Consider the following 27251-nt stretch of genomic DNA (forward strand, 5'->3'; position numbering starts at 1 on the left):
GAGGGATAATAGGGGAGGGGCCGGCAACGCCCTGCCTCCGGCCGGGCGGTCCGATTGGCCGGTTCGCCGCCTAAACCGGCCAATCGAGGGATGCCTTGCCGAGGCCCGCCGAGCCTATGGGCGTGTGGGTTCCTGTTCCGCTCGGGCAGTTTGAACGGCCGGTGCGGGTGGCGCCGCAGCCGCAGGTGAGCGGGGAGGGGGGGCCGGGCTGGGGCCGCGGGGCCGCCCTCTCTTCTGCGCAGCACCCGCGTCCCTGCACAACGGGGTCGGTGCCGGCACTGCCGCCACGCCTTCCTTCTCCACAGCACCCGCATTCTTGCCTGGCGGGGCCGGGGGCGGCACTCCCACCTCCCCTTCCTTCTTCACCGCACCGGTATTGCTGCCCGGCGGCTTTACCCGCCGCCCGCGTCCCCACCCCGAGCTTCCCGACGGGCCGGCGGGTGCCCCCTGCCCCCGGGCGGTTGGGCTGGTGGCCTTAAAGGCCCCGTAAAAGCAAAGCAAAGAGAAGGAAGATCTCCTGTTCACAGTCTGATCATGCTCCCCGCCGCCAGACCGCCTCGAGACGCTCGGCGCGGTGTCCCTGTTGTCCCCGGCTGCCATGGCAGCGGCGATCGCGGCACTGCGGACGCTGCCGGCGCCGGAGGCAGCTGCGGAGGGGCTCCAGGGAGAGGTTAAAAGCGTGAGCAGCGCTGCTTTGCAGGGGGTTGCAGCTAAAGGGAAAGGATATGTCATGCATCTACTGGCAGGTGGTATAGTTCTGTCCCTAGTGGTGACCCCCAGGGTTCAATATTGGACTCAGGGTCGTTTAACTTGTTCACACATGACTTGGACGAAGGGACAGATGCCTCCTCAGTAAGTTCACTGATGACACAAAGCTAGGAGGAGTGGCTGATACCCCAAAGGGCTGTGCTGCCCTTCAGAAGGACCTCCATAGGTTGGAGAGGTGGGCAGAGAAGAACTGTCTGAAATTCAACAAGGCAAGTGCAGGTCTTGCACCTGGGGAGGAATAACCCCCTGCACCAGCACAGGTTGGGGGTCAACCTGCTGGAAGGCAGCTCTGTGGAGAAGGACCTGGAGGTCCTGGTGGACAGCGAGCTGTCCATGAGCCAGCAGTGAGGCCTTCTGGCCAGGAAGGCCAATGGTATCCTGGAGTGCATTAGGAAGAGCACTTCCAGCAGGTCGAGGGAGCTCATCCTGCCGCTCTACTCAGCCCTGGTGAGGCTTCACTTGGAGTGCTGTGTCCAGTTCTGGGCTCCTCAGGGCATGAGAGACATGGAACTCCTGGTGTGGGTCCAGCAGAGGGCTACAAAGATGATGAGGGGAACTGGAGAGTCTCACTTGTGAGGAAAGGCTGAGGGAACTAGGCTTGTTCAGCCTTGAGAAGAGAGGACTGAGAGGGAACCTCATCAGTGTCTATAAGCATCTGAAGGGAGGGTACCAAGAGGATGGATCCAGGCTCTTCTTGGTGGTGCTGAGCAATAGGACAAGGGGCGATGGGCAGAAACTGATGCATAAGAAGTTCTACTTGAATATGAGGAAGAACTTCTTTACTGTGCAGGTGACCACACACTGGAACAGATGCCCAGAGTGGTTTTGGAGTTTCCCTCTCTGGGGATTTTCCAGAACCATCTGGATGTAATCCTGTGCCGTGTTCTCTGGGATGATCCTGCTTGAGCAGGGAGGTTGGACCAGATGCCCCATTGTGGTCCCTTCCAACCTTACCCATTCTGTGATTCTCTTTCCTAGGTGTTGAGTTCTCTGATCTGCATGAAACATTAAATTATTTGGAAGCATCACCTTTAGTTAAAAACAAAGCCAGAATTGCAGAAACCTGAGCACAGCTTAATTAGTTCAAAATTAAGAAGGAGAGCAACCATGGTGAGTCAGACCGAAATCTTTATAGTTGCATCCAGTTTCTTAAAAGTAGCAGTCTTGTGTCTCACCATATAATATTTGCAGCTGAGCGAATCAGCTTGTTGACCCAGAGATGGTGTCTTAATATCCCTTGATTTCTCTTTTAGAAACTTGTCTGGTATTTTGTGGGACTTAGTGCTTGTTCACTGAGATTAAAGCAGACAAGTTATTCTTAGGCCAGCTTGCTGAGCAGGGATCTTCTTCTGGAGCTATGGCAAAAAAAGAAAGTGTATGCCTAGTGGAAGCAAAGTCAGGTGACATGGGAGGAATACAGAGATGCAGCTCTCCACTGTAGAGAGAAAATTCATGTGGCCAGAGCTCAATTAGAATTGAAGCTGGCCTGTACTGTGGGGGACCAAAAAAATTGTTTTTTTAAAGTATGTCAGTAGTAAAAAGCAGTCCAGAAATAATGTGCGCCTGTTACAGGATGAGGATGGTCACATCACAAAGAAGGCTATTGACAAGGCAGAGATGTTTAGTGATTTCTTTGCTTCAGTCTTCAACTCTGATGCAGTCATTACTCACAGCCAGCATGGGTTCATGAGAGGAAGGTCTTGCTTGGCAAACTTAATTCTCTTTTATGACAAGGTAACCCACGTGTTTGTTCAAGGGAAGCCAGTTGATGTAATCTTTTTTGGATTTCAGTAAAGATTTTGATACTGTCTTTCACAGTATCCTTCTGGACAAAATGTCCAGCACACAGCTGGATAAACATGTGGTGTGATGGGTCACTAGTGGGGTTCCATGGGGCTCAATCTTAGGCCCTATGCTCTTCAACATCTTCATAAATGATTTGGAGACAGCACTGGAAGAGTTACTAAGTAAGTTTGTTGATGATACTAAGTTGAGTAAAGCTGTTGATTTTTTCAAAGACAGAGAGGCCATCTGGGACAGGGCAACCCTGGATGTGTGAACAGACTTGGAAATAAGAGGCTGGAGAGCAGGCCCACAGAAAGGGACCTGGGGGTCCTGGTCAATGGCAAGTTGAATATGAGTCAGCAGTGCCCTGGCAGCCAGGAGGGCCAACTGTGTTGTGGGGGGCATCAGGCAAAGCATCACCAGCCAGTCAAGGGAGGGGATTGTCCCACTCTGCTCTACACTGGGGCGGCCTCACCTTGAATATTGTGTGCAGTTTTGGGCACTGCAGTATAGGAAAGATATTGAGCTACTAAAGAGCATCCAAAGGAGGGCAACAAAGATGGTGAAGGGCCTTGGGAAGGCATATGAGGAGCGGCTGAGGTCACTTGTTCTGTTCAGCCTGGAGAAGAGGAGACTGAGGGGACACCACGTTGCAGTCTACACCTTCCTCATGAGGGCAAGAGGAGGGGCAAGGACTTATCTCTCTGGTGACCACTGACAGGATCCAAAGGAATGGCATGAATCTGTGTCAGGGGAGGTTTAGGTTGCATATCAGGGACAAGTTCATGGCACATCGCTATGTTCCATAGCTCTGGAACAGGCTCCCCAGGGAAGTGGTCACAGCACCAAGCTTCACAGAGCTCAAGAAGTATTTGCACAATGTTCCAGGCACATGGTATGATTCTAGGTGCAGGGCCAGGACATGGACTTGATCCCTGTGGGTCCTTTCCAGCTCAGGATATGCTATGATTGTAGCATGATGTAGCAATGACATGTCTGTAAACACAGGGTTAAAATAATTGTATTTCTCTTAATTTATCCTAGCAATGCAATCTGTTGTTTTGTACAGATATCTGGAATTTTAGGTTCACTAGGATTTTTACTGAAATGCTGCACTAATCAAAATGCGAACTCTAGACACAAACATTAACAGTAAGACAGGCAAAACATAGAAATGTGAGGAAAGCACAAACTCTAAGTATTAAACTGTTAGTGGAATCTAAAGCTGTGCTCAAGTCAGTAAAGGCAGTCAGGTGGAGACCAGATGGACAAACACAGTGGAGGGCTAGTCCATGGTTATAAAGAAGAGGGATGGGAAGAGGAGCCAAACACACTGAGCTTGAGGTGACAGCAAGTGACTTCTTATATAAGACAATGTCAAACAGGTAAGTTTCAGTTAACAGATTTGAAGGGAAGGGTGGTCTGGAGGGGAGAGGTGGCATTGCTTGTGAAGAAGGAGCCTTTTGAGTTTTAAAAGACCATGGAGTAGTTTCAATGATAAGTAAAGAACTAGATCCACTAGAGTGTGTGTCAGGGACATGATCTTAGAAAACCGAAAACATAAATCAGGAGAGTTGTCTTATGTTATTGCACAAACTTTTCAGAAAAAAACTTTCTCTTCCACTTCTCTGGACTTGTCTATGTTCACATGGAACTCCATTTGCCCCCCCGTGTCTCAGAAAAATCAACAGTTTAGTTCTTTTAAAGTGGACTGAGAAGGGAAGGTAACAGTATTTATAACTTCTGACTGCAAATACACATCTAATTCCTGTAAGTGCTAGATAGCTGGTCCTTTGTGATCCTCCATAATGCACACCCCCCCCCTCCACATTTGGATGCATCTGGGGCTTTTAGAGTAGTCAGGATCCACAATTCGAGAAGCTATCTATGTGGGAAAGCACGTGAAGTTGCAGCTGATTTTTTAAGATTACTGAAGAAGTATTTTTTTGGTATTGAAAGAATTTATCAGCTAAAGGAAGGTAGGGTGCTAGTATAAAGCTACTTTATTAGATAGAGAGGCCAAAACCAAAGGTACAGATAAGGAATAATTTGTGTGTGAGAGAGGAAATTATCAGAGCAGGAGACAATGAAAACAGAAGAGGTGAGGAAACTAGTATTTCTTCTCTCATCCACACACCATTCTACAGCAATAAAAAATATATAGTAAACATTCATTAGACTTCCTATTTTGTACTTAAAATACATGCTTGGTATATTAGGACTCAGCAGGAAGTAGGGAGATATTAATAATGTCTTTTTAACTTTGTGCAATAGGAAATCTCAGTATTTGAAATTGTCTTTATACCATTTTTAAAATGTCCCTTATCAGCACAGAAATAAGCTTGCCATTCTGAAAGGTGTAAATACCCGTGGCAGAGAGAGCTTTTGTGGTGCAGGAAGAATCAGTGTCTAGAATAGTTCAAAGAGCAAAAAGATAATTAATTCCTACAGACAGAGCTGTGATGTCGATGTGTGGGGTTTGATATTTTGAGAAAAGATGATAGTACTGACGTAAGATATTCCTGTCAATTTAATGACAGTATAACTAGCAATTTAAAAATTACATTTCTGTCAGAAAATGCATCTGTTTAAAAAACAGCTGAAAATATTGTAATTGACAATGGTAAAGGTCTCTCTAAAAATAAATTTTCCTTCCAAATTGTTTGCTACATTGCATGAGCAGTTCCTCTGGTTATTTACAGTGGTGTCCTTACTCTCTTCTGACAACTCCCTGTTCAATGTGTCTGATTGTCTTTCATGTGCATCAGGCAGCTTCATCACTCTGCTATTCATTCATTAACAAATTCACCTTGCTTTATACTCGGTTTGCACTCATTTTCTAATTTCTTTCATCTTCCCCCCCATATCCTTTGGAGTCCTTTTTCCCCTTATTCTATTGAGTCTTATCACAAGAACTTCAGTTCTTCACTCAAGGACCTATTCATCTCTGTAGTAGATTAAAAGATACGTATATCTTTCACAAAGTCTTCAAGTTTTCTTATCAGTTCTACAACATTGCCTACTTCCCAAATGTTCAAAGAATGCCTCACTGTCCTTAGAAATTGCTGGAATGATTACTTCAACCTAAGGCATTACTTGTCCTTCTATATCTGTTCGTCTTCCTGGGCCCGTAAAGCAAGAGGGGTCAGAAAAGTGGAGGGAGACTGATATTGACCACTCAGCTTCAGGGTATTGAGGAGAGCATTTAGGGCATCGTCTCATCTTGGGCTGTGGTTGAGGTTGTTTGGTGTATGGGCACATTGTATCTTAGGCATTCCTGTGTAGTAGGAATTTTGTACTGGAACAAGCTGATAAGTTTAAAGACAATACAGTGTGAATTAGAATGAGGGATTGACACAGAAGTATATCTGTAACTGCAAGAACTGACATTGCTTTCTGGTCTTTCCTTGTTTTTATTTATGAGTCATTGGAAGTATTTCCATGATTTTGAGTATGCTCTGGATCAGGCACTTTCCTACCTAGCATTATATAATGAGACTAGTCAATCAGTTTAGCCCAAAGAATGCGTATTGATGCAGTTTCTACAGTTGAATCTCTGTTTCTGGGGAAAATGTTGGTGAATATATGCTTACATACTGAAACTGAAGAATGAAGTTCAGCTTCTACTGTTTTATAGACTAACTTTGTGCAGCATGTCATCAGATGAGGAGAAAAGCACAAGTCCAATTTTGCCAAAAGACTCTGTTCCAGACAGTTCTCTTTCTTCAGATCTTCAGGTAGGAAAGAGGCAATATTATTTGATTCACTGTCATGGCATTTTATTTGACAAAGGATAATTATGAGAAAATCTAACTAAACATGCATCTTTATGTTTTACATATACAGGAAAACAATTGAAATGTTATTGAAAATAAACAAATTAGGCCCCCAAAAAAATCTGATGCTAAAATATCTTCAGTTGGTTTCCCTTTCGTGCATTTCACAAGGAATTCAATTTATGTGAAAAATCTTATCTAATCTTAAGAGGTTGGTAGCTGCAAGTAAAATAGAACAGTTTTCTTACCTTTTTATTTTTTGGTGTTATTTTATATTTGTGTTAAGTCTTATGAAGAAACCAGAATTTGACACAGTAGGATAGAAAGCCATTATTTTTGAGGGATGAAGCAAAAGTTTTATTTTAGGCTTTTTTCAAGAGGATGCAAAGATATAGGATAAAGTCTTTGTCCTATTCTTTTGAAAGCAGCAGATTTTCATCCTTTAATAAATGGTTATTCCTATTTAAGTAGTGGGTGATGGTTTTCTGCCTTTGGTAGAATTCAATCCGTAACAGGATAGTTTTGACAAAAACAGGGTTTGCTATTTGCCCTGTAGAAATGACTCTTTACATTTGTCCCTTGGCGGCATGTACAGCAGAAACACTGTCAAATTAAGGCGTTTTCTTCTTTCTTTTTTTTCTATGTGGATTGACTTGTACCTTTTAAACTGCCTGTTTAGAGGCAATTCATATACTTCTCTGTTTGTGGTCATGTCTCATGGATAAGTTTTCTTAATCTTTGTTTAGCAATAGTAATACATCTGTGTTTCCAATGCTTTTTGTGGTAAGAAAACCGGATAAAAACATAGTGCTACAAATTTTAAAGGACCAGAATTTTCTGTTATGATCTGGTTGATGATCAAGGAGGTTCTAAGGCCACCTTGTAGAGAATGATAAACTAATATTAATGAATGACTGTTTTGCTAATGAGAACATGTCTAACGTAGAATAGAATAGTTCCAGTTGGAAGTGACCTACAACGATCCTTAGCCCAACTGCCTATGCATTTTGTGGCGGACCAAAAGTTAAAGCATATTACAAAGGGCATTGTCCAAATGCCCCTTAAACGGTGACGGGCACCTCTAGGAAGCCTGTTCCAGTGTTTGACTACTCTCTCAGAGTAAAGAAATGCTTCCTAATGTCCAATCTGATCATCCCCTGTGCAACTTTGAACGATTCCCACACATCCTATCACTGGATCCCAGGCAGAAGAGATGGGCACCTCCTTCCCCACTTGCCCTGCTCAGGAAGCTGTAGAGAACAATGAGGTTGCCCCTCAGCCTTCTTTTCTCCAAGCCCGTAAGAGTTTATTACTGTTGAAAAAGAACACTGGTGTCACAGTTGATCAATAGGAATGTTGACAGGAAACTGTTCTGCTCCCTTTAGATAACTTTGAAAGGCCTATTTTGTTCCTCTGGTTCCTTGGTTTGGTTTGAGTCTTTTTGATAATGTGTTGCTTTTAAATAGAGACAAGATTATTACTTTTTTGTTATAAAAACAATCCACTGGTTTTAGAGAATTTCCATTTACTTATAATAGGGTTCCACTGACCTTCATGCCTTAGAACTATAAACCTCTAGTTTTACACAATAACAGATTTTTTTTTGTAGTTGACAAAACAGCTTGAAAGTTTTGTTTAAAGCAGAACCAAGCTAGTAAGTAAACAAAAAAGATATATTGTTAATTTTATTAACAATGCGATTTTATTGGAAATTTATTGGTCAATATTGCATTCCAGTTGCAGCATCCTTGTTATGGAGAATTTAAGATTGAGGTAATGCACTTAATCACTCAATGTTTCCATACATATCCTCACTGCAGTCTCCAGGATTATTTTTTTATGTGTAAGTTTCTGGTTACAGTTGGGATACTTTGTTTTCTTTGATATTTGCCTTTTAACTTCATTCCAACAGTGTTGTAATACTGTAATTTATAAACATTTATTTCCAGATTTATCACTGGATGCTGTCTGTTGGCACTTTCTGTTGGCATGTAAGAGTGCGTATTCCCAAAGAGTGGATTCTTTGGGTTTTAATAACAGTGTTAGAACCTGAAAGAAAATTCCTGCCATAACTCAATATGTATATTTTGAGTGCTAGGAATGCCTATAGCAGGACAGATTGTGTGCTAATGATTAAATTGGGCAACTCAAAAGGAGCCAACAACTTGCATCTTACCTACTATGTCCCTTGAATTGAATAAGGTAATCATGGAAGTAGCTGGATCAGCTCTGAGAAGTAACTTGTTTAGGACAATTTGGTCACCTGACCTCTTTGGAGAAGACAGAGGAGTGATCTAGTGTCTTCTGCACAATCATTTAATTTAGATTAGCTAAGGTAAAGACTAGTAGGGGCTTTTTTATTCTACAGAAGTTTTACTGCAGGGAGTTTTTTACAGATCCATGTAGTTCCTGGTCGAATAACTAATCTGAAGATATCTATTTTCTTCTTTTAACATCTGATAAAATCTAAGCTGTATTCATTTAGAAATATATGGCTAGAGAAAAATTGCAGCTAAGTATACCTTTTACACAGAACGTGACACCCTTGCTTATCAAAAAAATACATTATGTATTTGTTTGTAATTATGTAGCTTCATAGACATTTATTTCAGCTTTTAATTTTAACATCATAGTTTAGAAGATAGGAAATGGACATTTAAATTGAAACTAGAATTCAGATAAAATGTACAAAACCAAGCTTCTTAAATTCTCTAAGTAGTTAAAACCCACAAAAATTTAAGGGTTACACAAAGTTTTAAAATATTATCTTTTTCAGTTGTTGGATTCAAAAACACATTGCACATAATTGTTACCTTTCATTGATTCTTTTCACTCTGACTTTCCCCAACTTGAAGAAGAAATTAATTTTTCAATTCACATTTGGTTTCTGAGGTTTGACCTCACTGGGATACTAAACAGAATTAGGATGATAGTACTAAGTGAAAAAAAATAACTGATAGTGGTCTGGTTTAGTATTTTCCAACTGGCATTTTTTTCCAAATCTTTAATTAGTAGGTTTGATTGGTTTCAGCATGTAACTGCTACTGGAACTTGTTTAATGAATAACTGGGTTGTATGTTTAAGCTATAATACAGTTTAGAGTTTCACAATGAGCACTAAATACTTTCATTCTGAAAATCTGTTTAATTAGGAGATTTTTAAAAAATGTTAATTGGCTTACTTTGGTGCATAGTATAGTATAATGCCACATACCAGTTATATTAGTTTATAACTCCTTAATAGGAAGGTTTCTTTATTAATTATATATACACATTCCCTATACAGTTTTAAAAATACATAATATAAGGTGAGAATAATTATATCTACTCTGAAAAAATAGTAGCTAATCAAATTTCTTTCAATGATTGGATTTACAAGAAATTGTAATGGTACGGAATGTAAAGTGTGACTGTGTTCAGTAGCATCTTTGTCATGGTTATAAAAATACATATTTTTCTTTGCAGCAGTGTAGTGATTAGAATTAATATGGAGTCATTAATAGCTTATATGATTTGGAACTAGATTTTTTTTCTAGTTTTTGTTTGTGTTTAAAATGCCTGTTATAGTATCCAGTTCTGGCATCTGGCAGAGTCTTTCTGTGTAACTATTACAGTGGATCTAGTTGTAATTAGAATGGATGTGAAGATTAAAAAAGAGGAAGTTAAATTGTTAGAATCATTGTAGGAAACCAGTTCACTTTTGCAAGTTTAAGGGAGATTCTCTTAATTTTTCACCTCTCAAAAATTATAGAAAATAATTTCCACTCCTTTCATGTAGCTTGGCTTTAGAAATGTAATTGTAGTTTTATAATTATTTGTCATCACTTTGCAACAGGATGAATATGAAGAGCCACATCATGATGCTGTAGTGACTCCAAAGTTTGCACAGGATTTATCAAAGTGGACAGAGTCTGCCTCAGAACTGACACCAGCTGACAGACCTGCAAGGGCAAAAAGTTATGCCAGTCACAGTAAGACTCCAGGTAGTATGCCGAAGAGGTAGTATAAGAACAATGATACAACTTTTCTGACTTAGGTTTTTTAATAGCTTCAGTTGGAAAAATATATATAGCATATATATAGTACATTTGCACTTTTGCAAGTTTGCTTTCCGGCTTAGCTCCTCATGTTTGCAATGGTTTTTTCCCCTTCTTCTGTGACGATATTGAGACCAACAGAGTTTCCAAAGCCACGTGATGCCTTCTGAAATTAAATTCTGGTTTTGCAGTATTCGTTGATCTGGCATTTTTACTTTCTCTTCAGGTTTTAAAAACTGAAGTGAATGTTACCATTATGATGGTAGAAGTCTAACTACTGGTAATCTCTATTTCAGGAAATTTAAGTATACATATATACATAGTATCTTCCCTAAGAGCTTCCAGCCAAATAAGGAAAGTAATTAGAATAAACATGCTGTACTATACAATTCAATGTCCAAACGCTTTTAAACTTCGAAACATAAACCCTAATTTCCTGTTCTTGTTACCAGTTTAGTTGATTAAATTTGAAAATTACTAAGACTGGAGCAGTAAGTGGTTTGTTGCAGAGATGTGTAACGATGACTCACACCCAAAAAGTGGAAAAATTCCTTCTCTTCAGGCTTCCAGTACTCAGTATGGATCCATTAAACTTCTGAGAACATTTTAGTAAATGGCTACACTGAGCTTGGGCCACTAATAGCATGTCATGTGTGAGAACACTCTGTCAGAGCTTATTTACTTAATAAAAGCGGAACAAGTCAGATACTAGAACAACACAGAAAAAAATCCAAAGGTAGTACTTGGATAACAGACACCTGGATAAACAGCTAATTTCATTACCTCTACTATAACAAGAATACAGTCTAGAGATTTGTTGGAGTAAATGCATGTGGAGATTATTTAATAAAGTAGATTCCTATACTTTTCGTATCCAAATGGTTCCATGTCCTTGATAACCTTAGCACACTGTAACTGAATGACATCACGCAATGCTGTGGAAGGAATAGAGGTGACAGAAGGAATGCGTTAGAAATAAGAATTAAATTTATGTGTGTACAATTACAAAATTATGGCAATGCTGGAAAGCCAATATGAGTTATGTAAAATGATGATATAAGCATGTAATAGATACGGTAAATAAGAAAAATGAAAGGTAAATTAGGATAATCTGTACATAGGGAGGATTAAGGGAAGAGGAGTGATGAACTTGCAATGTTATGATCTCAGACTACAGCAGTGGTCAGTCTATTTTAATATCCTGGTTTTATTGGTTACATTTTGTTCTGTTTTTTTTTCCTTTGGAAGTATCTTGCAAACTGTGCTGTGTAAATTGGATATCTTTGCAATCTAACCACATCGTAAAAGTTTAAAAATCAAAACAAGCCTTCATGCATTTCACATCACAACTGAAGGAAGAACATAGGGACATGCAGGAATGGGAACAAGTGGTGAAGGACAGAACTGGGAATATTTAACAGTGGTAACAATTGTCAGATAATTTATATTGTCAAATGCCAGCCAGATTTTCCATCACAGAAATTAGATGCATTTCAAGTAGTCTGGATCATCTGACTGGCATGTAACATATTTTGGAGATTTTTTAGAAGCAATGAGTATTCAAATTCTGCAGTTAACTAAGCAATAGTTCTCTCGTTTACAGGAGAAAGAAGGACAAAAATCTAAAGCCCAATCTTAATATACTGTGTGATGGGGAACAATCTGTTTATGGTCTTCTGTTTATTGATATTGGGTAGGACATTTAGTTTATAGAAACGATGTGCTAGATGGGACTTCTTCGGCGCAAGCTGATTTTAATTTTATGATGTCTGGTTATGCATTAACTTGACAGAAACATCAAAAAGCAGTTGTAACTATCTCTGCATCATGGCTCTTCCTTATTTTCTTCTTGGGAGTGTGAGTGTAGTAGCTGTGTAGCGAGGAGTTATGAGCCAGACAGGTCTTCTGACTTTCTTTGGACAGGAGACCTACCAGCGACAGTAACTATAAAAGACTATCAACCATCAGGCTCTACCTTGAATAAATTAGAAACATCCATTTCCAGTGTCCACTGAAGATACTACTTTTTGACAAACAGATAAGCTTATCTCTTCAGGCTTGTCCCAAAATATAGTATTCATCCACTGAGAAACCAATTGTACAGGCAATATTTGTTTTCAGAAGTGAAGACTAAAATGTTGGAGGTTTCCTTTCTCAGTTTATGAAGAGAACTTTTGAAGTTGTCCTGTTCGTTATTAGTAACAGGAAGCTGCTAATCCCTCTTCTTTCCAAATTTTTTTTATTCAGTTGTCAACTCAAATAGCAAATTTTCTGTCAGGAATAACTAAATATAAAACAATATTTTATTTCTTCAGTTTACTTGAATATTAAGTTCTTTATTCTTAGTTCAAACACATGCCTATTAGCTTTTGGGCATGGATTAACCTTTATTGCAGTGGTAGATAGCCACAGCACCTGAAAGTGAAGGCTTGTTGTTTAAGGCATTATATAAATTCAGAGTAGATATTTCCTTTCTCAAATTGTTTAAACTCTAATTAGATAAACAAATTTAAGGCTTTAAGGAAAATAGATGCAGGTAAATATCAACATGGAAATATAGCCACAGGCTGCTTTGTGAATGCTCAAAGGAGCACCACTGACCTCAGGAGTTTACAGTCTCATTAAGGAAAAAGGCAGAAGTTTTTAGATTTTTGACCTGAGATGTTAATAGTCCAGAAGCCTTTACTTAGAGATGTTGGTTCCGGCAGTGGTATATTTTTAGTTCTTGCTGTGATAATCTTATTTAAAATTAAATGACATTAAGATACTGTTTTTAACGGTAGCAGTACATTTTGCCTAATGTTAAAATAGAATTGTAGCTTTAAATACACTTGTGTCTTGGAAGTATATATTTGAATTGGGCTGTGTCTCATGTGAGAAAAGGAGCTTTCTGATGCCATAAATATTTCTTTTCTTTGCTATCAGTGCCTGACTTCTGACTTCCATTCAGAATGGGGACCAGGTAGACTTTCCAAAGTGTCAGTCCTTATTCTCTTGTTTCATTTTTATCTTAACATCAGTGAAGCAGACTTTTGAGGCCAATATGGAACAACTTATTCTTTCAGAAGCGACTTCTTCGCAAGGGTCCACACATGGTCCAAGAGAAGTCAATGAAACCATAATGACTGAATTAACTTTACAAGATGAAAAGCTCAATCAAATAGAAAATATACTTGATCTCTGGACTGGAAGTCTTAAGGTATTTATTTTTTATGGAATCATAGATATCACAGATGTCAGTGTGTTGTAGAATAAGTGAGTGCCCAAAAAGTTGCTGTGTGATTACACTAAAGAATGGTGGTTTTCTTTTTTGTTGGTAGTGCATATTGCATGTAAAGACTAGAATATCTGATTTCAAAAACTTTGGAATAACTGTCTCTATTAGGGATGTTCAGATATTATTCAATAATTCATTGTGTCTAGTAATATTTATAGCTATAAATGTCCTGTGTAATGAAGGTATCACTGTAAATGTTCATTTCTCCTTAATTGCTAAGTGTTTTAAGATTAAAATATTAGGGAGGAGGGAATAGTTTAACTACCTGCATTACTGTCGTCCTTTTACCTTTTCAGACAAACATTCTGACAGAATTGAGAAATTGGAAACTTAGTTTGATTCAACATCACAAGCTTCAAATGAAACAAGAAAAAGAGAAACATGCTGCACATGTGAAACAATTGTGCAATGAGATGGAAAACCTGAAGGAGTTACTACATACTTATGAAATTTCTATTGCCAGGAAAGATGAGGTAGTAATTCAGTTTCACATTTTAATAGTTCCTCTCTTTGTAAAAATATCCGCACTGAATTTTTTGGTCCATCTCTTTGAACAAAATTTTTCTTGAGGCAAGTAATGTGAAGAAGTAAATAATGTATTTAGATTGTGTAGTAGAAAACCAATCCTTGTTGCTAGTAGTGTTCTCCACACTAGCAATGAAAACTTGACACTTTGTGTGTACATACTTTGCATTGTTTGCTTCTTAAATCTACAGTCTACTCTTGTTCCTTATTTGTTTCATGAAGATCGCACAGGCTTGGATGAGTCTATTAGCTTTTACACTTTAAAAGCCTCTAATTTTTTAATTATTAGATTGGTTTTCTTGAATTTCAAATGTGTAGCAGTCTCCAAAGTGTTAAAGAGCCTCTGTTTTAGGATTCTTTGGAATTCTACATTCGTACATATTCTTAAGACTGTACATTTGGGGTGTGTGATTTACACTTTCCTGCTGTCAACAATGTAAACAACTTCCAACTTAACTAGTTTTGTGGAAATGGATATGAAATCTTGGCAGTCTTGCAATCACATAACATAATTGAATCCTCTTATTGCTATCATGAATTTTTAACCTAGTGCTTGGGAACACTTAATGAAGTTTGGATTTTTAATTCCTATTCACGTTTTTTTCAAAAAACATAGATTGTGGGAGTTAAAATATGGATGAAGATCATGTTCTGTGTCCACTTGGAAAACAGTCTAATCTTACAGACCAAGCAAATATAAAGGTTGTAACATTACAAGAACAGGATTAGTGTAATACAGTTTAACTGGTGCATATGTACATACTTATTTCAGTGTATAGCATTCAAACTTCTAATTCTATTGGATATCATTGTAGGTCACTCATATTTAATGTGCCATAATTCTGAAAGCTGTATCTCTTTTCTGCTACCAAAGAAATTTTTCTTCAGCCATTTTTATAGTTCTGTTTCTAAAAAAATTGATATGAATAGAAAATTACTACTGCTATCACCTGAATGGAAGGTGAAAGTGCTTCCATGCTTCCATGTATCACACTATGGCTATCAAAACTGCTGTATTATGACATGGACTTAACCCAAAATCATAAGCCTCACAAATTATGAGTACTGTAGTTTCCTGTTTTCACATTGTAAATCTCACAAATACTTTTATTGGCAAAAACATAGTAATTAACGAAAATGGATTTAGGCTAAGACTTCTAGTGTATATCAGCATGCATGCAGCTTTGAAAGTTGATGTTTTATGTTAGAATATGACACTTTTTCAACAGAATTAATTAATTGGATATATTAATTTAATTTGCTTTCTATTTTCTTATTGATTTGTTGCTAATTTATGCCAGTTTACTTCTAATTTTAGATCATTTCAATGTTACTTATGTAGCTGAGACTGTTCAGTTATTCTGAAACTAAGAAGTTAGGTATATTTAAGGAGAGAAAAGTAGCTTATACAGGATTAACGTACAGTATTATGAAAAACTCATTCTTAAAAATTATCTTTAAATTATTTCAAATGTATCAAATTGACCTTTATTTGTTTTTACTTTCACATTTTGAACTCCTTAAAGAAACTAAGTTTTTACTGGGTAATATTTCATGAAACATTCTGAAGATGGATTGAAACAGTTTGTATGAATTTCTGTCCTGAAACAAAATAGTTCTTAGCAACCACTTAGCTTGTTTATTTTGGTCATACTGTTGAATAAGCTTTCTGCAAATAAGTTGTTTCTTTACACTTCAGTTAAGTAATCACTGAAACAAACTTCTAATATAAATGTTTCTGATTTATCAAAATTGTCTTTGAAATAAAAGATGCTTCTGACATTATGCTACAGTAACATTTAATTATTAGAAAGTAGCTCAGAAACCTGCAGATATAGGAGGAAATAACAATTCAATTGAACTTTTCCTGAAACTACACAATGAAGGTGCTGCAATCTGAGTGTTGAAGCCATTGGAATTTTACTACTGATTTTTGTTTCCTACTTTATTACATTAAGGGGAAAATTCATAGAAAGCATCTGTTAAAAGCAAGTGCTTTAAGTGAAAAATAACTGAGGCATAAAGTACATTCTATTTGTATGATCTTACAGAGATCATAGCTGCGTTGAAATAGTGTTAACAAATATTTTTGCAGGTAATTACTAACTTGACCCAAGCAATAGAAAAGGAAAAGGAGAGAGTAGAGCTGATGAGAAAGTTTACGCTGTGGCGGATTCAGCATGTTAAAGCCGGTCAAGAGGTATGTGCACGAAATAAAAATGCAATGAAAAGGAAATCTCTGAACACAAAAGCATCAGAGCTGCTGCAGTTCCTGTTACAGTTTGAAGAAATGATGGTGTTTCTATTTTCATGTGTTTAACATTGTCAAATAACAGTTTGAAAAGATCAATTCTAAAGAGAATGCTGCTGTCAAAATACTCTCTGGAATGGGAAAAAAGTCAAGCCATTGTCTGTTGAGTACTTTGAAACAGAGTAGAGTAATAGAATTGTTTTAAAGAAATTTTTAAACAATCTTGAAGTCTAAATTCATTTAAACGATATGTATTTCATGCTAGACATCTGCAATCTTTGAGACTGCAGGTTTTTTATGATTTCTGCAGTGAATCCAAATGTGCCACATACCCACTAAATAGCTTCACACGTGTGTGTTTGCACCATGTAGGTGAGGTTATTGCTTGAGTGTCATTAAATCAGAGTAAAAACACTGTTTTCTGTCACTTAGGAGTTAACAAATAGAGTTTCTCATAGCAGGGACAGTAATGCTCCATGACATGTGCAGGAAGAAACAAGGAGCTTGCTGATGCTGTTTGTATACCACTTTGCTGCAGGACCTGTTACTCAGCTGAGGTGTTCCTACTGTGGTGTAGGAACATAATAACAATAATAAATACATAATAAATTGTAAAACAGTTATCCACACTTAAATACTTAAATTTTTAGCCAACCTCAACTTCCACACTATGTGGTTATATTTGTTTCCTAAGGAATATGCAAATAGAATAGCAGACAAACAATTTCGGACAACTTTGATGAAGAAAGTGTGGGCAGCGTGGCGCTCTCTTAGTGAAGAAAAATGGAAAGATAAAGTAGCAAGAGCCTGTCAGTTGAGGGCAGAAGATGTCTGTGTTCAGCTCACCAATGATTATGAAGCCAAAATTGCAGAGGTAAATTCAAGTTTCTTTTTTTTTTATTCTTTGCTCCTTTGCTGCCAATTCCCATCCCTCCAAAGTATCTCCTTCTCAGCAAATCTGAAAAACGTGAGGATTTTCCAACAGAACAGAGCTCCTAGCTATACAAGAATATCTGAGTGGATATAAGATGTTATGTTTTTAGATGTGACTTTTTTTCCTGCATCTGCTATAAAATGTTGCTGATCTGCATGCACAAATGAAATAAATTGGACTTTCCTGAAATGGGACGAATCTCTGTTTGCCCACCAATAGGAATGCCATTTGTTTTCTAACAGCGTCCTGTTAATATTGGCTACGCATTATGAGGTTTTAATGAAGACCATTATTATTCTGAATGATCATGATGAGTACAGTACTTTTTCTGTAATAGCTATTCTGTTAAAAGCTGAAATTTGCCTTTAATATGCCAATTAAGTTTGTTAAAGAATTTTCAGAGCTTAAGGTGAAGTTGTCAACCTGGTGCATGGCAAGTAAACAGTTTTAAAATATAAGTTTTAAGAGCTTTGTATTTCAACAAGAAATTAAACTTAGAACTTTAGGAACAGGCTTACCAAATGTGACTTACCAGCACAAAAACTGTAAGTAGTAAATTACAAAAGTAACTTGGTCTGTTCTTTTCTCAGCATTTTTAGTTTTTTACAGTATCTGAAGAAGAGAGATTGGTGGTGACAATTCACCCTATGCTTAAATAATTGTCTGAGAACGCTTACTGTTCACTTCTGTTGAGTGAACCCATGTTCCTGCAGAACTCTAGGTTATGCCAGATGCCTAACTTCTAGAAGACAAAACCTTGCAAGATACATTTCTGCTTAGTTGGTTAGGTAGGGTCTGACAGTCCTCTCATCCTGGATATGGTCTAGCACTAGTATTGTGCTGTAGTACAAAGAAATTACAAGTAGCTGTTCATCTCTGGTGAACCAGAGATTTTGGAGTTCAAATGCATATCTTTGTAAATATAGTAAGTGACTTTTAAAGCAAATTGATTATTATGTTTGTAGTTTGCATTCATAAGTCCAAGAGAAGTGTGTTCTTATTCTGTTTCGTAGCTAACTGCTAATTTGGAACGGACAAAAGCTGAGATTCTGCGACTGCACAGTGAAAGGGATCAGTATGAAGACACCATGAAGAAAGCCTTTATGCGTGGTGTATGTGCTTTGAATCTGGAAGCAATGACCATGTTTCAGGGCAAGGACAGTAGGTCAGATCCTGGTTAGTATGAACAGCAGCTCTAATCAGGTAGTGCATGTGCATTTTCATTGGGTTTGTTTGGGATTTTTTGTTTGTTTTAACAAGAGTTCCTTTTTGCCTTCTTTTTTTTTTTTTTTAACTTGGTAACTTGTAGCAATACAAAGTTTATTAAATTCCTATTGCTTTAAAAAGTCCTGTTGAATATGTTGAGAAATTCTGATGCTGAATTTTGTAGTGCTATAGCTGAAAGGAAGAACGTGTTTTCTTCATCCCACGTTGCTGGGAGAGTGGTAATCTGCATCTGAAGGCAGAACAAGAAGCCAAGGGTGGGAAACTTCTTAAAATGCTGTATTACAGGGGAGTGAAGGGGAAATCCTGAAAATACCTTTATGCTCTGGAGTCTCGGTGTGCAAGGAATCAGCTTTTCCCAGACAGCTCTCCCTTCTTTCTTAGTCTTGCTTTTGAATATAAAAAGGGCAAGCAATCTCTCAGGTTCTGCATGTAGTTGTAATTTTATGCCAGAACAGGAAACACCAGTCTAATTATATCAACAGCATACCCGTAAAACCCGTGCAGCTACACAGGAAAGAGCTGTGCGCGCTTACTGATGTAATGAAATCACCCCCTCAGACTGAGACAATCTGTAGCAGTGGGAACATAATCGTGCTGGTGCAGCAATCTGCGTTAAAGAGAAAATAGCTGTGCCAGCAGGAGTGTCACAGCTGTACGTGTGGCTCAACAACCAGCTGTACTGACAGCAGTGGTTAATGTCCTTAGACAAGTAGCTTCAGTTGCTAAATTTAACAATCTTATACAGAAGTTTCTGAATTACACTGGAGAAATTCTTCACCAAAAAATGTAGATATGAAGAGGAAATAAAAACCCGAAGAAGGCATAGGAGGATACTTACCCGAGGGGCTGTCTAAGCCTGTTAAACATAAGCGGTATTTGTGCAGTTGCTTAGAAATTCATATGACACTGGCTAATATAGTAGCTGTGTGCTATAAAAACATTGGATCAGTATTTAGAGAGAGTCAAGAACAAAGGATTTTTTTAATATACTGAGTCTGGAAATAAAATTACACAGCATTTCCCAAGCACTTTATTTTTCACTGTTATTAATTAAGAACTACTCTATATTGAAGCTTTAGCTTTTATTTATTTGTTTACTGTTTTCAAAAAACATGGAACAGACAACATCCCTAGTAATGATGGGTGGTGTGAAACAAAAACATTGTTTCTGTAGACCTGTAAAGAAGAGGGTAAGTAGGGAGGAAATGAAGAAAAATGAGTTCTAGAGCAGCCATGATCAACCCCTGAGTTTCATGGACCAAAGATATTCCTTGATTTTTACTGTGAAGTTGGAACTGATACTCTGCACCAGCACAATATGTAAAGATTTTTCTGTGCTGGATGTTATGGTACCTGTCACTAATTTTTTTGTGTATCCAGCATTATGCTTTTTAATCAGACTTCATAACATCTCACAGACTCTGTTGTCCTTGGTCCCAAGCAGTCCACTTCTCATACTACCTTCTCCCCTGCCACAGGCACACTATCTCTTTCTTGCTACAGCCAGATGGTGGTTTTAATGAAGTTAGTTACATAATTATTTATAGGGTTGTACACCTGTTGATTTGCATTCTTCATCAGTTAGAACAGTAATCAGGACGTCAGGGACTTCAAAACATCAGAGCAGATGATAATTGTGCTTTGTTCTAGTCTTGTAATCTATGGACATCAAAACTTCCATCAGTCATAAATTTATATGAACACTGCAGTGCCACCTACTGTCATTGGAAATAAAAGCAGAATTTTGTCCCTTTAGAGATTTAGTATTAGGTTATTATAATGTATGTTTAATATACGTACAATATACAGACAGCACACATATCCTATACGTTATAATGTAGGTTATTAATAGTGTGTGAGTATTACAACCTTCCTGGGTCCATAACACTTAGTGTCAGTGTTGATGGTGTAAAAGTTATCTCAGTGATTTAGACCTTTTTTTGTTATTAGTATATTAAGATTATTTTTAACCTCTTTACGTATTTAAGGGAACATCGAAGTCACAGGAACTCATGACTTTTTGCTTATGAAAACCCTAACGCCTTTTTTAAATAATGTAGATCATATCTGATTGTTCTGTAACTGTGCATTGGTCCTGTCTGTGCTTAAGCTTAATGTGTGTGTGCATACATAGATATGTACAAAATGCATATTCTGACATTCTTTCACTCTTGAAATCTATGAACATTGCACTGACTTGAAGCACCTTCCTTTTATTTTTCCTGCTTACTTCAAAAAATAGTAGAAAACCAAACACTGCTACTACCACATGGTGTCACTCTAGTCCCTGGAATGAGCAAAGTTCCATTGTCTTGGAACTCCTGCTGGCATCAGCTGCTTCAGAAATAGGAGAGTAAATAAGAACACCTCTCTCTCCTTTCTTTAATGAAGTTCCTCTAAAAGGAAAAGGCTGAAAAGGCTTGGAAAAGATACTGGCTTATGTCTGTAGATCTGACATCCCCAGGATGTCTGCATTGCAAGACAAAAGAATCCTGGATGGATTTTGCACAAGCTCAGGCTTACCCAGCGTAACCTGGTGAGCGAACACAAGGGCTGTAGGGTGCCTGTAGATAATCCCAGCCCTACAGCCAGGATGTGGCCAGTGTCCAGCCATTATATGTGGCGATAAGACACTGTGAGTGTGAGCTACGGCTTCTTGAAATTGCACTGTATTATTAGAAAAGTTAAAGTAACATTTTATTTTACTGCCAGTAAGCCCCCTTAGAGATCTTGCATCCTCATGAAAGTCCAGTATGATTTTTCTGTGTTTTGCTGTTCTCTATCTAAACTGGATTTTGGCCCTTCATATAAGAGCAGCTCTTGCACACTGAATTTAATATTGTCAAGCAATATGAAGAATCTCAGTTCTTTGCAGTAGAAGTATGTGACAAATGCCACAGGGATGTTGAGACATAACACAGAAAGCAGCCCCTTGAAAAACATTTCCAAGCATCTCAAAAGACAGGTAGAATACAAGAATGTTTGTTTTACATGTGTACACGTATAAAGAACAGGCTGATCCTTCTCATTAGATAAAATATAGATAGATACAGAATTAGATACAGAAATCCCAAAGAAATACTAAAATTTTTATGGTAACTTACCTTCCCCCTTCTCCCCCCTTAAGATTTGCTAGATTATGTGCTGATTCCATTACTTTGTGTTTCTAATAATAGATATAGGAAGTAGGAGAAATGATAATGGTACCACTGTTGCAGGAAGGCTACCTCCTTCACAATATAATCCACCCTCGCCACCACCTCCACCAGCAACTACTCTTCAGCTGGAAGGCATGGTAAGTGTGTTCCTGGAACAGAACTGTATTTGCTAGAAATGAAACTGAACTTCCTTGGTTGGAGTTTTTTGAAGAGAGTCAAAGTATGAAAGGGAACCTGTGGTTATGTTCAGATTGAATTGTGAAAATGAAGTGACTGGAGCACAGCTGCTGTGACTGGCTGTACTTTCAGTAAGCTTTGTTTTTTATTTTGGTGAAAATGCATTACACTAATAAGACAAGATCACTACAATAAGCAGAATTTGCTCTCCAAGGTTCTTTATGTAAAAAAGCTGTTGAGTTTTTCTTAAAAATGCCTGAATTTTTAAGAAAATTTTTAAGAAAATACTCTGAAAAGAAGAAAAGCTGGCTTGCCTTAAAGCTTCTTTTTTAGGGGTGTAACACATATAGGCACAGAGGGAACTCAGCGTATTGTCATGTCAGCTTAGCCAGATTAATTATCCAGTAGCTTGGTTGTTCTGGACCTGCCCTGGAGTCATCCAGAAAACATTGCCACTGTAAAACCATTTCATGCCGAAGTGTAGGTTAAAACAAAGATGTGTGTGCCTCTCTCCTGATTTATCGTTCTAATAGTGACAAATGCTATTCACACCCTTTCTACAATTTTTAGACAAGTGATTTTAAATTATCTAATAAACAGGAACAATAAAGGTAAAATATCTGCAAAGACATTAAAATTAGAAGGATAATTAGAATAGTAAAAAACCTGACTTTCTAAAGAGTAAAATTTTATTTTCTAGAAAGTTATATTCATTCTTTGTAAACTCTGGTTTTATTCACAGTTTTCTAGCCACTTTAGTCATGCAAGCACTTCTCAGACCAGGCTAGATTCTGATTCTCCAGTAATCATCACTAGCACAGCAACAGGATCTGGTGTGACATCAACTCAAAAACTGGTAACAAGCTAAAATTAACCTTTTTCTTTTTTTCTATCTTAAGGTACAGTTATAACAAATATTAGTTTGGATATTGTCATTTCTGCATTTTTCAGAGCAACACAGATATGTAGTTGAGGACACTGCTGTAGAGTTTCAATAGCTGTGTGAAGACACTAGCTTGCAAATGCTCATTAATGTTACATAAACCCATGTACACTAAGAGCAATTTTAAATTCATTTTGGAGTTGAGGAGGCAGAAGTGTAGCAAAATAAGGAACAGAAGAATGTATGTACACTTACGTATAGTGCAATAGGAACAACTAGTGTTTGAGTTGATACCCTTTTGTTATGGAAAGAGTATGCTTTGCTTCATTATCCTGCTGTTTGAAATGTTTTCTCATTCCCTTTTCTGTACTTGTTGCTAAACTGCTCTCCTTTCTTTTCCCCATCTGACACAATTTGCTATCAGCTGTCAGAGAGAGATGCAGCATTATATGCATGGAAGTTTTTTGGTATCTGCTCTGTCCTTGCTAGAAAGGCTTTCCACATTGAAGTACCTTCAGCTGTCACTTGAGCATGCAGTCAGTGAGCAAAGCAAAGCTATCCATGCTGCTGGATTTTTGTCAAATTAGCCTAGCTCCCCTCAGGACAGAAGTCATTTGCCTGAAATGCTCTATCTTACTTAGCATGGAAAAAGATGGTTGCAAGTAGGTGGAGCAAATTCAGTCCTGTGTAGCATAACTGGACTACCTGCAACATCACGTGGTCCATTTAGGCATCTGGCAGATAAAACTAAGCAAAAATATTAGAGCACTGTAAATATTATGTTTAGAATTTTTTACCAACTAATATTTAATTTACTTATAGCCCATGGCAAAAGTAATAACGTCTGCTCAACAGAAAGCAGGAAGAACAATCACTGCTCGTATCACAGGCAGAGCTGATATGGGACAAAAATCCAGAACTTGTGGGAGTTTAGCTGTGATGGGAGTTGCTCCACCCATGAGTTCAGTCATTGTTGAAAAACATCATCCAGTCACTCAGGTAAGTCAGAATTATGTTTGTTACAGTATTCTTATTACAATACATTTGGTAATAGTTTAAAGAAAAATTATATTGTGAAGAGGTATTAGACAAAACTCAGACTTGAGTCCTGTTTAAAATAGCAAAACAGTACTTGCAGTCTTTGGGCTGGGTAGAAGGCTCTGCCAAGGAGATTGCCACTTTAATCTATTTGTCTTAGTTCTGTAGTAATTATTTCACAGGTATAGTAGTCTCGTATCTCTTTCTTAGCCAGCTCTTCCATGAGAAGTAGTTGATCCAGCAAGGTTTGGTGTCATCACCATGCCACCACAGTTTAAAGACAAGTCATGGTATAGAGCAGGAGTGACTGAAGCAGAGGTGGTAGAGGTACAGACTCACCTGACATGCTGAGCTGAGCAAATGGCAAGGGGGAAAAAGTAAAACCCTTGTCCAGAGGCAATAACATTTGTCAAGTCTACTGCTTGTTGTATTTTGAATCCTATTCTCTGTAATAGTTGCATTCATAGGATATAGAAGCAATATTTAAGAGCACTATAAAAGTGGCCTAAATGGCCTAGGCAATCACTACACATATAGACCAGTCTGAGCAAAAAATGGTTTTACCTGGAGGTATAGGGAACAACTGAAGATAATTTTTGTTATCTTATAACCTGTAAAATAGGATCTGAGTTTTCTCTGTGTTATCTGAAAGTCCAGTTTCTTTTCAGTGATACAACCAGAGCAAGCAGAGCTACTTCATGTCCCTTAATCTGGCTGGAGTTACTGGTAGCTGTGTGAGGAATGTTCTACTTTCCCCCATTTCCTGCGGTGACTCAGAGTCCTATGGCAGGCTGCACGCAGCTTTCTAGAATTTGGGCTCCTAAGCAGATATTCATAATTAAATTGTATGTCCTTAGAGGGTTAGAGGTTCAGTGTGATAATTATTTCATTAAGAACAATTTCTGGATTCAGAGTGTGTGACTAGTGTCACAAAGAATGTACCTGAACACTGTATCAAAAACTGATTTCTGAAAATGTAATAAATGTGAAACCCCACCTCAAGATATATTCTGTGTACTCTTTCAGCAAATAAATGCCTAAGTGGAAGACAATCAGATTGAAATATTTCTCGAGTTAATCTGAGAAGGGAGAGATTTTACCTTGATTAAAAGCAGAATAACTACTGTTTATTACACTAAGGTGGCTAGTTTTTTGTGCAGAAAATTAATTGTTGATAAAATTGCAAAACTTTTCCTTTCAGAGATCTTTCAGAGGCTTCCTCATAGCAAATAATAAGCTTCAAAAGGAAAGCTGGCATGATGAAATTAGCACTACAGAGGAAAATTCTGAATGATTTGGTAAAAAAAAACCAAACGAACCAACTTTGAAATAATATTGAGGTGATAAAAGCTCAAGATAGCTAGTTAGAAGTTTAGCACTTTACATTCTAAAAACTGTATTACAGATAAGAAAGGAAAAAATTACTCGTTCTGTTAAAGTAACCCTTTTTTTTCTATTTTGGTAAGTGTATTTCAATTTGCTAGATTGCTAATCTTTGTTTAAACTACAGCTCAGCTGGGGCTAATTTAATGGGAATTTTTTTGTACCACTAAGTGTTTTGATGTATCTGATTACTTTTCAGCAAACTGTATCGCAAGCCACTGCTGCTAAATATCCTCGAACTGTGCTCCATTCTTCTGGCTCTACCACTGCGAGACCTGCAGGACAAGCTGGGCGAATGCTTCAGGGCCAGACCTCTACCAGTGTTCAGTCAATTAAAGTTGTTGACTGAGTGAATATCATTATCACTGGTGGGGTTTTTTTATCAAGGTACCTCCTCCCAGTCTTTTCAGATCTGATGTAGTAGGGCTTAAAGTACATATCATGTTTTTACCCTTTGCTAAAAAAAGGGGGGGGTTTTAAAGTGCTTTTGTAGTAAACATCTGGAGGGGAAAAAAACTTGAACTGTTGTTTTACCTCCAAACTACTTGGGAACTTATTTTATTAAGATAAACCCTTTCTATTTAAGGAATCTTTTGCACACTTTTAAATAAAGGATACAATGTGATTTTTGTCTGAATCTCTTTGTTTAGTTCCAAAGATATTAACATCTGTGTTCAAGAGAAAATTAAATTTATTTTTGTTATAAATGCTTTTAGTTGCTTATGTGCATAAGTGTAGTTGACATGCACCTACATACATTATTATACATACATACATGCATAATTATATCCTACATCTTAGTGTATTTGAATGAAGAACAACAGGGTGGTATCCTTCACACCCCAGGGTGCAGCTTGGGCCAGGTGAGGTACTGAGTCCATCAAATTCTTAAACATTCTCATTTTTCAAGCTAATGTTGCAGAACTTCATGCATTCCATAATTTGAGGATTTACCAGCCTGTTCTTCATATTCCTGTGATGCTTTGCAGACATGTCAAAATAGGTTGCACACAAGAGGGCAGTTTGGTGTAAAACTTCACACAAAGATACAGATTATCTTTTTAGTACAAACACTAGGATTCAGTCCAAAATAATGCAGATTACATACAAACAGAAAAGGTGATTCAATTCTTCCATTACATATTGCTATGTTGTTATAAAGAAGATAGACATTTTACATAATTTTTCAGATATGCAATATATTAAATGAGAAAACCTTTAAATATGTTCAGCAAGGCACTACCAATATTAATTCAAGAGTATGTATACAGCATGACAGAAAATTCTGTAGCCAGACACACTTGAGTTTAGACATGACATTTTTGTGTATTTTCACTATATAATTCAAATGCTGAAGAAGAATGACTTGTCATAATCCTAGGAAGACTTTATGAAAAGCTGAATCTCAGATGAGGCCAGGTGCTAGCCTATTTCTGGAAGTGTTGATTTATTTATACTAATAATTTTTACTTATTAAATTTGACCTTTTTTCAGGTAGAAAACATCTTATTTATATTTCATGTCAAACATAAAATTAATTTGCAGTTCCAGTATGGAATTAGTGAATCAATGTTAAGTGAGGTGTAGAAATTGTAAGGGGGGGCTCTTGCTTAGCAGTATAGTCATAAATCACCAGTCAGCCATTCACTCTTAAATTCTTTAAATTGTTGTATAGCAAGCATTTGACAAAGAGGTAACCTACATTTCAAGAGTGCAAGTTCTTCTAGCTTGGAAAACGTTGTACAACTTCAAAATAGGTTTTTGTTTCCAGAAAAGATATTATTTGAAAGTCACTTTCCATCTGGCATGTAATTCCACCATATCTGCCATGTTTTATTGATGAACTCATGAAACTGCACATTTTCTGGAGTCCATGCCAGTGCTAATTGAAGTTCTGATCTTCTCTGTAAAGTAAGAGAAAACACTTGCTTGGCATGCTCTGGTTTTTACAAGGTCAAACTAATCTAACTGAAGGGTTGCCAGTTACAATTTAACCATGTGTGCAAGACAAAGGAGGGAAGCAAAGTTTGCAC

General features: G+C 37.7%; 2 protein-coding genes across 9 annotated transcripts in view; one reads left to right on the forward strand and one right to left on the reverse strand.

Moving 5' to 3' along the window:
- POC5 (POC5 centriolar protein) overlaps nt 1-27251 on the forward strand; it is a 27694-nt gene continuing 443 nt past the window's right edge. For 2 of the 7 annotated variants that reach the window (XM_017808320.1, XM_017808319.1), the window contains exons 1-12: nt 1-185; nt 6191-6290; nt 10164-10311; nt 13386-13564; nt 13939-14115; nt 16263-16367; nt 17113-17292; nt 18366-18528; nt 21756-21874; nt 22657-22770; nt 23620-23796; nt 25418-25605. In XM_017808320.1, the coding sequence (XP_017663809.1) occupies nt 91-185; nt 6191-6290; nt 10164-10311; nt 13386-13564; nt 13939-14115; nt 16263-16367; nt 17113-17292; nt 18366-18528; nt 21756-21874; nt 22657-22770; nt 23620-23796; nt 25418-25567 (1707 nt within the window). In that variant the 5' untranslated portion in view covers nt 1-90 and the 3' untranslated portion in view covers nt 25568-25605. Of the gene's footprint in view, nt 186-1746; nt 1879-6190; nt 6291-10163; nt 10312-13385; nt 13565-13938; nt 14116-16262; nt 16368-17112; nt 17293-18365; nt 18529-21755; nt 21875-22656; nt 22771-23619; nt 23797-25417; nt 25685-27251 lie in introns of those variants that run through there. The other 5 variants (XM_017808322.1, XM_017808318.1, XM_017808321.1 and 2 more) reach the window with 5 other exon arrangements.
- ANKDD1B (ankyrin repeat and death domain containing 1B) overlaps nt 26482-27251 on the reverse strand; it is a 27374-nt gene continuing 26604 nt past the window's right edge. For both annotated transcript variants that reach the window (XM_017808326.1, XM_017808325.1), the window contains one exon: nt 26482-27122. In XM_017808326.1, coding sequence (XP_017663815.1) covers nt 27064-27122 — 59 coding nt within the window. In that variant the 3' untranslated portion in view covers nt 26482-27063. The remainder of the gene's footprint in view (nt 27123-27251) is intronic.

Source organism: Lepidothrix coronata, unplaced genomic scaffold (genome assembly GCF_001604755.1).
Source record: "Lepidothrix coronata isolate B3197 unplaced genomic scaffold, Lepidothrix_coronata-1.0 Scaffold22, whole genome shotgun sequence".
Taxonomy (NCBI): domain Eukaryota; kingdom Metazoa; phylum Chordata; class Aves; order Passeriformes; family Pipridae; genus Lepidothrix; species Lepidothrix coronata.